Source organism: Cupressus sempervirens, chromosome 4 (assembly GCF_028749045.1).
Source record: "Cupressus sempervirens isolate cs-2001-9-10 chromosome 4, ASM2874904v1, whole genome shotgun sequence".
In the NCBI taxonomy this organism is placed as follows: domain Eukaryota; kingdom Viridiplantae; phylum Streptophyta; class Pinopsida; order Cupressales; family Cupressaceae; genus Cupressus; species Cupressus sempervirens.
This window is the reverse complement of record NC_143121.1, coordinates 471,971,612-471,986,474: the sequence shown is the minus strand read 5'-3', so window position 1 is coordinate 471,986,474 and position 14,863 is coordinate 471,971,612. Positions and strand designations below refer to the sequence as shown.

General features: G+C 36.2%; 1 protein-coding gene across 1 annotated transcript in view; it reads left to right on the top strand.

Moving 5' to 3' along the window:
* Positions 1-915: 915 nt before the first annotated feature.
* LOC149562014 (pumilio homolog 1-like) overlaps positions 916-14,863 on the top strand; it is a 38,599-nt gene continuing 24,651 nt past the window's right edge. Inside the window, exon 1 of the mRNA XM_089825551.1 lies at positions 916-2,197. Within this exon, the coding sequence (XP_089681677.1) occupies positions 1,457-2,197 (741 nt within the window). The 5' untranslated portion in view covers positions 916-1,456. The remainder of the gene's footprint in view (positions 2,198-14,863) is intronic.

Below are 14,863 nucleotides of genomic sequence, written 5' to 3'. Positions count from 1 at the left end.
ATTCATGAAATTATGTTCAAATCACTTTATAAACTTTTATTAAAAGACTTACTAAACATTTACGATTTAATTCAAGATAGAAGAATTACTATTAAATCTCATGAACCTTAACAAGTGTCAAACTCAATCAAATTCAATGATCAATCACATGACATGATATTGAATTGACATAAGAAAAAGTCAATTACATATCTAATTAAAATTTTAAAATAATTTATCTAACAAAACATAGTACTAATACAACACCATAACATTTATCGAACTCAATCAAACTTAGTAATCATTCCATGCCACAATATTAATTTTTTCACCTAGTGACTTAACCTAGATGGGAAACAACTAATTTACATATTAAATAAAAATCCTAAAAATTCGCTTAGAGTCGAATTATTTGCTTATACAAAAGTCAAAGTGACATCCTAAACAACAACAGTCAAGCAACCCAAATTTCGTCACCTATCAACCCAAAGAAAAAGATAACATGAAAATCTGATTTAGACGGTATACCAAATAAAAATAAACATGCATGTATATTAGAACAAGTTAAAATGAAAGGGAAAGGGACACTTTGCGTGCGTCCGCTCCCACGTGACCCACCGCCTACGATTATTATAGTAGAAGGAAGGGAAAAGAACAAACCTTAGGCAGCAAAGGCCGTTTAGGAAAACCAGAGGCTAAATGCGGGGCCCACGTGGGGCCGGGACCCTTGACATGATTCGCTGACGTGTGAAATATAATTAAACACTCGTACAATGACGTAAAAGAAGAAAGTCTACGCTGGACTAATATGGACCGTCCGATGAAAAGATTGGTTGAACAAGACCGTCCAGCTGGCGCGGCCCGGGCTAGGCTCGAATATTCCCGACACTTGTGAAAATACGAGACGATATATATTGAATTGAATGCTTTAATTAGGAGAAATAAGAAAAAACGAAAAAGGTGCTAATAAGTGTGATAAACAAATCGGGAGAGAAAAACCCTAGTGGCCAAGATATCAAAACCTGCAACAGGTGCGCCTGTGGATCCCGCGCCGTCCGATTGAAGATCGGACGGTTATCGATGCGCCGATTTTGGAGCTTATCTTGGACGCGTGTACCCATCATAGTTTTTTCTCTCTCTGCCTCCCAAATGCTTAGTGCGACGTAAATTTACCGATAATACGCTGCAAATCCGCCTCTGACTGTGAGTAGAAATGTTTCTGCGTGCTTGTGCTCGTTTTTTGGTGAAATTGAGAGCGGTGTGAGTGTAAAGATGCGAGTTTCGGCGGAATCTGAGTTGGTTTTCGGGATGCCCTGCAGTTGTTCGGGCTTGTTTTGCCGACAGATCGGTTTGGATGATTTACTGCAAAGTCTAGTTTGTAGATGAGTGAGGAGATTTTGAGGTGTCCGATCTTGCTGTAAATGCACTCGGGTTGTAATTTGTGGACGGGCAAGTGTATAGATTTTGTGGAGTGATAATGGTGACAGAGAGTCCTGTAAAGATGTTTCCTGGTCTTGGGATGAGAGGAAGGTTAGGAGGTAGCAGTAACAATAGTGGCGCAAGTCCAGCGAGTATTCAAGACAGTGAAGAATTAGGAAAAGAATTAGGGATGATGCTGCGGGAGCAGCGTCGGTACGAGATTAGTGAAAGGGAAAGAGAATTAAACCTGTACAGAAGCGGCAGTGCTCCTCCCACAGTTGACGGCTCCCTTGCTGCCGTTGGAGGTTTTTTCAATCATAACTCCGCTAATGGATCTACGCCTCCTAGAGCCGCTACTAACACTAACACTAATTCTAATACTGTTAATAAAAACAATCACAATCAGGGACTTTTATCGGAAGAGGAGAAGGTGAGGTCTGATCCTGCTTATGTATCCTACTATTATTCTCATGTGAATCTTAACCCTAGGCTTCCGCCTCCAATACTGTCCAAGGAGGACTGGCGCTTTGCACAGCGCTTGCAAGCGGGGACTTCCCCGCACGGAGGAATAGGCGACCGGAGAAAGTTTAGTTCTTTTGACGACGGCAACAGCAAATCTCTCTTCTCTATGCAGCCCGTGCTTCCCACTCACAGAGAAGAGAACGAAGGAGTCGACAAATTAAGGCAGGGCAATCTGTCTCGCCAACCTTCTGCAGAATGGTTTGAGAATGGAAAGGATGGACTGATAGGTCTGTCAGGGCTAGGAGCTCGGAGGAAAAGTATAGCAGATATTCTTCAGGTGCATCTATTACTTCTGTTCTGTTGCTACAATTTTTTCATTCTTTTCTACGTGCATTTTGTAGCGTATGCATGATTCGTCCAAATGTGTTGTATCCTCTGGTAGCATATAGTTTTCAGTTTTGAGAAAACACTGAAGTTGAGACGGTTTTTCCGCAAACACATTGGCTCAAATTATATGAATAAATGTCTTTCCATAATCGGCAGTTCAATATTATATAGACGCACAGCCTGCATAACCACATCTGCCTCCGATACGTTGATTTGAAGTGATGCACCCTTCTTCTTTTCTCCTCCTAAATGTACTTGCGTGGGTTAACAATTTATTTAAATTTTCACTATTCTCGTTTTTCATACCTTAATGAAATTTCCTCAACGGCAAAATGCAGTCTTTACATCATTCTAGTGTGGTTACAGTACGTTCTGTGTTTGTGCAATAGATTCTCTCCATTCAATCTATTAATTTAACCGAATTTATTACTTGGGGCGAAATGAACATTACTTATAATGTGCAGAGACTTTTAAATTTGTATTTTGTTGGCCTAAATAATGAAGAAGGAAGCTATAAGTGAGATTCGGACAGGCATTCCTTTTTAATTGATGAAGTGCAAGGACTTTTTGACAGTCATTTCTTCGGGTGAGGCCGCAAACAGGGGACCTAATCCGCAGCATTAATGCTTGGCCGTCTTACTTTTCTTACACGACCTCCTGCAATGAGTTACTCTCATTCATCCTTCCCCAGGACCTCCAAGACCTCCTGCATCTCCTTCACGCCTTTCTCCTCCTCTTCTTCATCCTTCTCTCTGTCCTCCTTGGGATTTGAACCCTTTTGGCACCACTAACGATGCTAGTTTTTTCACCTTTACACCGCAGGATCAACCTCATCTGAAAGACATTTTTAATTAAGATAGATAAATCATAAAAAAAAGCGTCTAGATCTGTGGTTTGGGAATGGGGTTGTTTACGTTTTTTGCATTATTTCTAATTGCTTCAGTTTTGAATTCCTCTCTTTGTCACGTCTTTCGTTCTTTATTTCAAAGAAATTTGTTTGGGCTAGGAAGGTTACTAATTTTGGCAACTAGTTATCTAAAACATCAGAAGGCAAGGTGGTGAACCTGCTTCCACTTGTGTCTGATCCAATTTTATATGTTTTGACCCTAGTTTTGCTAAACCATTTTGCTATCACTTTACTATATTGCTCAAGTGATGGCTTTTCTATTCTCCCATTTCAAGCAATACAATATGGGTATGTGTAGTTACTGGCAACAGAAATGTGAAGGGTTTCACTGTTGTAAACCACTTAGATTAGTGGTAAAAATACTTCGAGAAATGTGTTCTAATTATAATGTCTCTGGAATGGCATATAACTTGCCTGAAGCCATATCTACCTTCCTCTCATAAATATAGAAGCCTAGAGTTTGTGCTTTAGAAATACCCAAGTTTGTCAGCAACAATTAGAGAATTTTTGGTTGACAAACATCGGTCAAACCAAATTAGTGTGTTTCTAATCCTGGAAAGAATCACAATGAAAATATTTCGGTACTATTAGAATTTAAAATCGTATGTTGGATTTTAGGCTCCTTCCACAATATCTGAAACTAATTGATCATCTTTTGCAATATGTTCCTTCCAGCATATTGCAATTTAGTTCCAAATGTTAACAGGGTTATGATCAGTTCTTTGTGAACATGAGGCACCTTCCTCTGTTGTTTCATCATTACAATATTTCTTGCTCGGATTGCCAAGGCAGGTGGTGAATGTGGGATTGACAGTTTGTTGGAAGCATGGTGTTAGAGTTCAGTGTGCAGGTCCTTCTGCATAACTAATGTTAGTGCATGAATTGAGCTTCAACTTAGACCAGTTGCCTTTTTCTTGTGCAGTAGTAGCTGTCACTATGTTTTTGCATAACAGTGGATACTGAACTCAAAATTGATGAAATTTGTGTCACTTAGCTTGATTAGCCTCCTTCCTTTGCACTGACAACTTGGACCTACTAATGTGTGTCATGTTAGATATATGTTGTGTTAGTCTTAATACATGTGAAAACATATTGCATTTTTCTCTAGCTATAGCTTGCAAGTGTGGTATCCCCAATAGGACCCCCAACTTACCTATAAAAAAAGAAGAGAAAAATTAGACTCAATAGTAAAGTTCAAAATTAAAGGGGGATTCAGTTTATTCGTCCTGAAAATAAAATCTTTCTTTGGTCCGAAGGAAGATATAATGATTTTCTCTTGACTTTCAATTCAATGATGAAATTGATAAGTTGTAATTTTGGTCAACACATGTGAAAACATGCTCTCATTGTATAGAGGTGATGGTTGGCAACATTTGTATTATTGTCCTCTTGGCATACAACTTGATAGGGATTGCATGATTAAGCAGTATTGAGTATGACATTTAGAGTTCTTGTGGTGTTGTTTGTATGGCTTTAACATTGTTTCCCCATGTTTTGTCTTGCCCTTGCTTGTCATTTTTGGCATTGGGGTGTTTGGTTGCGTGGGCCAAATGTTTCAATTTTTTACCTTTGTTTGGGAGTTATTCTTTTATGCTAGAGGATTATGTGCAGTTGTTGGTTTGCTCTTGCTTGTGTTAGAGGGTTAGGGATTCCAAACAATCACGCTTTTGGAGTTTTCTTTGCATGCAAAGTAGGTTGGATGTTGGGAAAGGTTGCATTGCCAAGTTTTATGTTGATCTTTTTTCGAGGGATGGGAGAAACTACTGTCCGACTCCATTTTAGATCACTTTCAGCTATATATTTCTTTTACAAGTTAGTCATATATACATAGACATATGCATATCTATATATGTATATATACATATAGGTATGCGTACATGCATGCATACATACATATACACACACACACATACATAAATATATATACAATATATAATTCGAAAAAGAATATTTTCTTCTATGAGAAGAATTGACTTATCACAATAATCAAAGGTTATTGAATAAGTGTTCTATCCATGGGTGATAGCTGTTTATAATGGAAAAGCTATTGAAGAGTTGGTTGGGATTGATGTGGGTTAAAATGGTCTTCATGTAAAAATGCAACTTGGATCAAGGTTTGACTTATTTGCATTTTTTGATTTTTAAGAACTTCAAAATGGGTATGGAAAGCTAAGGAGGACAAATTACTATTGTAAAATGATGCAAAAACAAGAGTATGCACATCTTTAGGAGATTAGACATATATTCATTTTTTATTTGCCTCTACTTATGATATATATATTGGTAAGATTTGAAGACAAATAAAGAAAAAAGTGATAGTTTCTTTAAATACAACAAGATAAAAGCAATGTTTTACATTGGGGTTGTTGAAAAATGTTTTACCATTGTCACCCTATTGCCACCATTAGGCAAGAGAAATCCCTTGGATAGCTATCTTTGAGATTGTAATTCGTTCCTTGCATCAAATACCTCTTGAAAGCAAATTCATATGGAAAGCATATTTTTCTTGATGTTTGTGTCCACAACCTTAACTCTAAAAGTTTATGGGCCCCACTTACTCCTTCAACAATCCAAAAAACTAAAATATATTCCACATTCTCACTCCAAATTGCTATCAAAGGTTGGAAGTATTAAGCAAGTTTGCAAGTTGCATAACAAGAGAGAGAAAGCAATGTTGTAACAATGAGAACATTAGCAAGAGGAAGAGCAAAGTGAGGAGCATTCAACACATTTATCAAGCTGAAAACCCTCACTCCTCCAAGGTGCACCATGGCTTTTAATACTTTGAGAATTCAAAACATTATCTTAATTGTTCATTCCTAAATGCTTAAATTTGAAATCAATGATTATGTGATAGTTTCTTGTTTTGTTATTAATTTTCATAGTAACACGGAGACACGTCCCCCCATTTTCTCCACGTCTCGGAGATGGGGATGTACTGGGGACTTCGGGACTCTGTCCTCCCATCCCTATTGACGCCACCAGATTCGACCACCTCTGTTGAGGATGTGGGGATGTTTTGGTGTTTACTATTTGATTTGACTTTTTATGTTCAATATTTGATGTTCCAATTCAGTGAAATGTTCAATTATTTACTCTTTTACATCTTTATATCTTATATTGCAATAAATCTTTTCATAACTAGCTTTTTATGTACCATATGTATAGTATATAGTATATACAACCCCCCATCCCTAGTCACCACCTTGACGTCCCCAAATAAAGGCCCCTGTGTCCCTATCTCAAAAACTTGTCCTTGTCATCCCCCTAACCCTAAGGTGGTGTAACTATGTTTTTAATTAAATTATGCAATAAACTTCTAAATTGTTTATAAAATCTATATGCCAGATTGTCCTAAATTTTATAAAATTTTGTTTCTAGGATTGTTGAACAATTGTTTTTATCAATTACATTGCTAATCAACCCTAAAAACAACATTCAAGGGTTTTAAGTATCAACTTTACATTTATAATAGTAGTTATTTAGGATTTATAATCTATTCATGAATTTAAAACTATTTAATTTTGAAATGGTTGATTATCAAATTCGCACAAATTATTAAAGTGTTAAATTAGTAGTTTATTTTTTGGTGTTTTGGAACTAGTCAAATTAGAGCTTTGTTTTTGTGTGCATCCTTTTCTCTTGTGCTTTTTGTAATACCCCCTCTAATATGAAATTCAATATTAAAATAATTATATAATTGATTAAAGAATAGAATGACTAATTGATTTATATAAATATCAATTAAATAGTTAAATGAAGAATAATATTGTTAAATATTGAACAATAAATAAATCTAATAGATGTCTAATTATTATATCCTAACTATAATAATAACTAGCACTAAACCTAATTACATATGCCAAGGGGCACGACCTATGATTGGTTAGTATATTTATAAGAAGTCGTGCTAAGGATTGGAGGGGGATGGAAAAAAGGTCAAAAGATATTAGTAGCATGGGAAAGACATATTAAAGACGAACTTTAATTAGTGCCACCTGTATGGGATTATCATGTATACGCCATGTTAGTGGTGCAAACCACCAGAAACTCTCGGGCATATGGAAGGACAGGCATTTTTTGTGTGATCAACATTCACCGTGATTGGCAGTGTATCATTAAAGAGTATATCCCTTGTATTGTAGAGGTGATTAATAGCTAAGAACCCCATAAAAGACAATCAAAACAAGGATCAGGAATTACACTATAATTTGCACCACCTCGAGAGAAGGAAGGAGATGTACATTCGCAAGAAAAGGAAGCGGATCGGACAATGAGACAAAGGGCCACATCATCATTGGGTAACATAATTATTAAACGATAATAATTAGTAATTGTTATATTGTAGTAAGAAATGAGATCATAGGAATAAATATATTTAGGTTAGATTATCAAACCAAGAATTGTGTATTCGTAATGATCTATATTTATTTAGCGCAAATGATATAGAGAAGGGTATTAATTTATATTTAATAAAATATAATTCTATTCAAGGAAATGTAATAGATTTGTTAAGAAAATCTTGTAGGTCTTTCAAGGATGATGGCTAACTAACCGAGGATCGTTCTGAGGAACACAGAGGGTCTTCCCAGAGGATAATGAAGCTCGACTTGAAAGGTAGTTTCAGGGAAGGTGGTGTTACATCCCAAATTGTGCCCTAAATTTTAAATTTGATCATAACCGTTGGTTTAATGAATTATTTCTTTTCTTGATCATGTGAAACAAATTAGTTAATTATATACGTATCAATTGTTAACAATTTATTTCTTTTCTTGACCATGTGAAGTGAGTGAGTTAATTATATATGTTGTACCAACTGAAAACGAATTATTTCTTTCATGATCATATGAAATGAGTTAGTTATTATAGACGTTGATGAAAATAGTCAAGTAACCTAAAATTGTCATTAGATGATTGAAAATCGTTTGATTGGAATTGACGATCAATATATATATATATATATTTTTTTTTGAATTATGTCTTGGCGAGAATGTTTTGCTTGGGTGATTGTAGGAAGAAGACTGAAGAGAGGGGAAGCATTGCTAAATGGGATCATTAGAAGGGGATGGTCGATTGGTCCAGCCATCAGAATCGACAGGTATGACCTAAAATTGCCTTGGAAAGGATACAAAGACTTGACCACAGGTTACGTTAAGGGACCGCATGAGCTATTAGAAAAATAATATAATAAAAACTTAAAATAATCTAAATTAAATATAATTCATACCTTTAAAGATTTATTATTGAATTTTCTTATTTAATCATTATTACAAACCTTTAAATACGAACTCATATATATAAAAGTGAAGTGGCACCAATAAATTATAAATAAATAATCTAATGATGTCACCTCATCGATATGCATGTGTGAACATACATAAGAGCTTATAATAATAATAAAATAAAAGATTTAATCTCTTCATTTTCTCCTCATTTATATTCCCGCTTTAATTTTTTTCAAATCGAAATTCTTAAAGCACTCGAACAGACTTCTTGAAAACGAATAGAAGCTGAGGAGTCTCAGCTTAGCTATTAAGGAGCTGTGATCAGAATTGGAGGCATATGCCTCCCACATCTACTGTTCACTCCATCATATACATTGCGCTGAACCCTCCTTTTCTGCTGATTATCATACACTTCAAGCATTTGAATCCTTGCAATACATCTATAATCATCTGCTGTTGATTCCATTACATTCTCTGCTGCCAAAGTGAAGCCAGAACCAAGCCTTAGACTTGTGAAAGATCAAGTTACAACCGAACTCACAGGTTATGAAAACTTTGATTATTCTTGTTGGTATTCCATGTTTAACTGTTGAGTAGTGTTGCAAGGCAGATTAATACATAGAAGCAATGATAAATATGAAATCGATTTATTTGAACTTAGCCGATAGTGAATAAAATGCATATATATTTCCCATCGTTTATTTTATTTTTTTGTCTCTCATTGTGGTCCGAAATATTCTCCTCAGTCGGTTAAGACTGATTAGTATAGATAATCCATTATGATATTTGTTGATATCTGAGGTGTTTATGATACCAATCACTAAAATGATCCTGATCTTACACCAAATATACGGCCCATAGAAACTGAGATAATAATGATTGTTGAAATGAATCCATATGATTGCAATGCTTTTAATATATTACTAGGCATGAATTCAGAATACTTGAAATTGAGGAATTCACCTGGTAGTGAAGCCATAATAATGGTGAAGAGGTGTAAAACCAAATCGGAATCATGTGGACACCGAGGAATTCACACGATAGAGAGGCCAAGGAATGGTGAAGAGGTGTAATTTAACCTACAAATAAAATCAAGAAATTAGATTGGAACAAATAATTAAATAGCTCATGCATGCCCTGATAATGGAACCTGTTGTCAAGTTGAGTGGTGGAGATCGGGTTTACGAACCCAAATTGAAATCCTTGGCCAAGGTAGTTATAGGCATATGTGCCAATCATGAGATCTTTTTGTTTGTCCATAAGCTTCAGTTATTTAGGAATAACTGATGGAACACTCAAACCACTGGGTAGCTCAGATGGTTGGACTTAAGAACATCCCAAACCCAATCCCAATGTAGGGAGGGTCGTTCTATTAAGTTAGGATGAGTGGGGATAAGTATGGTCCGAGGTTGGGAAGTTAAGCCTATGTCAATGCTTCTCCTCTCACCAATGCTAGGCTTGACCAACATGAAAAAGGGATATCTCCATTATTTCTGTATGTTTCTTTTGCACGTTTACCTTTAGATCCATAAAGAATGAATAGATAGTTTAGATTTCTAAAAGAGTAAATTGAATGATTATATTAGTTGATAAAGAAGATAGTTGTTACTTTACTTTTAGCTGAACATGTTATTAGTAGAAATGGTTAAAATGTTAGCAATATAATCAATTATCTATTTCGTTATATCAGTTGAGTATAAACTGCAAATAGAATAGAAAACAGTTACTTCTTTCTAGTTAGATTTAGTTAATGGAAGTCATTGTCATGTGAAATGGAATCAATTATTTGTTAATTAGGTGTTTTAAATTGGATAGGAAAATTCATTTGTTACATATGGCATCAGAGCGCTGGGTTCGACACTAAACCTAGGGCACCCTACCTTCTTGAAACCTGAAAGATTCTAGATTGACTATACAGGATGCAAGTATGTAAAACACCCCGCAAGAAGACTCGACACCCCATCTTTTCTTATTAAAAACATGACTAAATATGACTACACCTATTGTTCTATACCCCAAGACAACGGAGCTCTAAATCAGGCAATTTAGCGAATGAATAAAGAAAGAGTCAAGTGGACTTCTGCTAGCAAGGCAACATATAGAAACAAGCTGATTCAAAGCTAGAACACTCGGTAGAGCAATCCTTTTTTACATTTTTTGTAAATCCTGGATGGTGCGGGATATGTACCCATCTAAACCAAAATTAAGTGCTGCAAAGCAAGACTAAATGTTATGTTGATGTAAACATCCTCCATAGATGAAATTTTGTAAATAAGGTTGCTGTAAATGAAGCAATGAAATAATAAGTTAAATTAAGTTATTTGAAAATCATGTGTTTGCAAGACTTTCTTTTTTTTTTTTTGTAAAAATCTCTTCTTCTTCCACTTAATTGACACAATGGTAAATTAACAGGTGGAAATCATAAACGTAAAAATGAACAACAATGAGAACATTGTAAATCAAGACATAAGTTGTGAGAACACCCAATCTTCTAATAATTTGCTACTTCAGATCTTGCAAGAAATGCAATTGAAATTAGAAAACATGGAAAAAAGAATGAGTGAAATGACAACCCAGATAGGGCAGAACCGCGAGGAAACTCAAACCTCACCACCTCCTAGAGCGGAGACAGAAGTCTCTGAGCATAACAAAACCTCCTCTCCCAAGTAATTAGAAAAGCAAAAGAAGAAAGAGATAGTGGCTGATTTGTCAGCAGACATTAAGAAAATAAAACCACCAAAGTTTTCCGATTCTGAGTTCGGGGAGGAAGCAGAAGCTTGGTTAACTGAGATGGAACAATATTTTGAGATTAGGAATTTCTTTGAAACTCCAAAAGTAGTTTAGGGAATATATCATTTTACCGGAGAAGCTGCAATCTGGTGGGGAAACACCAAAGTTGAACAGAACATAAAAACCATCGAGATTAACTGGGAAAAATTTGTGAACATTTTCTGGAACTGTTGGCTGCCTCAAACCTTTTATGATCATAAGCTTTTAGACTTCCAAAACTTAAAACAAGGAGACATGTGAGTACATAAGTACTGGGAGAAGTTCACTCGATTGTTAAAATACGTGCCACCATATCAGCAAGACACCAATTTGAAGGTGAGGAAATTCATCATGGGTTTGAACAATAGGATAGGAGGAGCTATTGATGTTCTCGCTCCCTGAATCATGGAAGAAGCTCTAGAAAAGGCTGTTCGACAAGAGCACAAGATCAGGAAGGATGACTCTATCCAAGACAACAAGAGAAAGACAACTTGGAATTTAGAGGTTGCTGATTTCGGGCCTCAGAAAAAGCAATTTAAGGACTACAAATATAGTAAACTAGAGTTAAAGGGCAATAGAGTTAAGGATGTTAAAAGTAATTATAATACGAATAAGAACACCAAGAATAATGAAAAGAAGAGACCACTAGGAGGATGTTTTACCTGTGGAGGAGATCATTATGCAAACCGGTGCCCCAGTAAACCCAACGTTAACCAGCCACAACGACCACCTTTACTGCAACAACAACAAGTCTTTCAACAAAGGATTCACGCAGCCCTGGGTAATAGACAGGTAGAACAACAGATAGGCCTCATTGAAACTCCAGGTAAGATCTACGGAAAGCCTGTGTCCATATTAATTGATACTGGAGCATCTGAATGTTTTATATCACCTAGAGTGTTAAGTAAGTTTCCAAAAAGATCTAGCTTTATGGCAAAACCATGGACAGTCGAGTATGCAAACTAGTCAAGGGCTAAGGTAGAGCAGTGCTTGTTTGAAGCTCAAGTTGACTTCTCGAATTTTTCAACAAAACTTAACTTTATATGTAGCACCTCTTGGGTCATATGGCATTATAATAAGAATCAATTGACTCTATGAACATAAGGCCAAAGTAGATTGTCTTACCAAAACTGTAAACTATGTGGATGATCAAGGTAGACCAGAAATTAGATCAAAACAGATTTCTGCAATGCAACTTAAAAGATATGGGAGAAAGGGCTTGTGAGATTTTTGCAGTTAGGATTGAGGACACAAGGTAATCTAAACCGCCACTTATGGAGATAGACTACATTTATGAAGATGGGGATATCAGAGAAAAGTTAAAATAATCCTTTGAGGAAAAATATCCCTATTTAAAGAATTATCAAGATGTGTTTTCCGAAGAATTTCTTGGAGTACCCCCTTCTCGAGCATTTGGTTTCACCATAGATTTGATACTAGGAGCAGAACCCATATCTCGGGCACCATATAGGGTGACAACTACAAAATTAATGGAGTTATAGAGCCAACTTTAGGATATCTTAGATAAGAAATTGATCCGGCTCAGTGTCTCACCATGGGGAGCCCTAGTGTTGTTTGTGAGGAAGGATGGAACCATGAGATTATGCATAGATTACAGAATGCTCAATAAAGTCACCATCAAAAAATCGGTAACCATTGCCGAGGATAGATGATCTGTTTGATCAAATGAAGGGTGCGACAGTATTTTAAAAAATTGACTTAAGGTCAAGATACCATCAACTTCGAATAAAAGATGAGGATATACATAAAACTGCATTTAGAACCAGGCATGGACATTACAAGTTTACAATGTTGCCATTCGGGTTAACCAATGCCCCAAAAACTTTTATGATTTTAATGAACAACATATTTTAGGATTGTTTGGATAAGTTTGTATTGGTCTTTATAGATGGCATCTTAATATATTCTAAGAACGGGGAAGAACATCAAAGACACTTACAAATAGTTATGCAAAGATTAAGAGAACATAAACTATATGGGAAATTATTGGAAATTATCTAAGTGCGCTTTCTACCAAAAGGAAATTCAGTATCTAGGGCACATTATATCAGCTCAGGGTATAGCAGTGGATCCGTCAAAGATAAAAGCAATTAAGGAGTGGCCCATACCTAGGAATGTATCCGAAGTTAGGAGCTTTATGGGGCTAGCAGGGTTCTATAGAAAGTTTGTTAGAAATTTCTCAAGGATGGCCTATCTGATCACCTCACTTCAGAAGAAGGGGAAGAAATTTGTCTGGACAGAGAAATGTCAATCAGCCTTCGAGTTTTTGAAAGAAAAATTGACTACGACACCTATATTAAGGGTACCTGACCCACAAAAATAGTTCGTAGTTATAACAGATGCATCCGGAGAAGGATTAGGAGTGCTAATGCAGGATGAATAGGTTATTGCTTATGAATCTAGGAAACTGAAAAACTATGAACAAAATTATGCACCCCAGATCTTGAATTAGCAACTATTGTGCATGCCTTGCAAATATGGAGACATTACCTAATTGGAAAACCTTTTGAACTTGGATCGGATCATCATGGTTTGAAGTATATTTTCACCCAACCGACTCTTAATGCTAGAGAGAGGAGGTGGCTAGAATTCTTAGCAGATTATGAGTTCGATATAAGTTACATTAAAGGCAAAGAAAACAAGGTGGCAGATGCCCTAAGTTGGAGAAGACACATCTCAGCAATAACTACTGTAGACTTCAGGTTAAGAGATCAGATTTTATGACACTTAGAGCATGGTGAATTTTATGCAAAAATCGGCCTAGCTCTTATCAGAAACCCACAAGATCCCAAGTATTCAGAGTTTAGCTTAGAGGAGGACAGATTATTAAGATATCACCACATAATCTATGTACCTAACGACCCTGAACTTCGAAGACTGATTTTAGGTGAATTTCATTCAGCCCCATATTCAGGACATCCGAGAGTAACAAAAATGCTATCTGATATAAAACCCCTATATTTTTGGAAAGGGATGAAAAGGGAGATAACCGAGTTTGTCGCAGGTTGTTTGGAATGCCAAAGAGTAAAAGTAGAACATTGGTACCCAGCAGGTCTGTTACACCCTAATGAAGTACCTAAGTGGAAATGGCAGGTAATATCCATGGATTTCGTGCAGGGATTACCTATGACACGAAATCGACACCACTATTATGGTCGTGGTCGATAGATTGACAAAGGTTGCTCATTTCATACCAAGAAATTCAACTGATGGAGCACTTGAGATTGCCCATAAGTTCATGAAAGAGATTTTCAGGTTGCATGGAATTCTGGAAAAAATTATTTCAGATAGGGATGCTAGGATAATTTCCAGATTCTGGCAAACATTATTTACAGCCTTGGGTACTGAAGTAAACATTAGTTCAACCTATCATCTTGAGACATATGGTCAAACAAAATGGGTAAATTAAGTATTAGAAGATCTCCTAAGAGTATACTTTATGGACCAACAGTACCAATGGGAAACATACTTACCCTTGGTAGAATTTGCATATAACAACTCCTATCAGTCCACCATTAGAATGGCTCCCTTTGTGGCCTTGTATGGTCGTAAATGCAAAACTCCAATGAGTTGGAAACGGTTGGAAGATAGAATCATTGTTAGGCTTGAAATGCTTCAAGAGATGGAAGAGCAAGTAATCCAAATTCGTCAAAGGTTAAAGGAAGCTAATGACAGACAGAAAAGTTATGCTGAT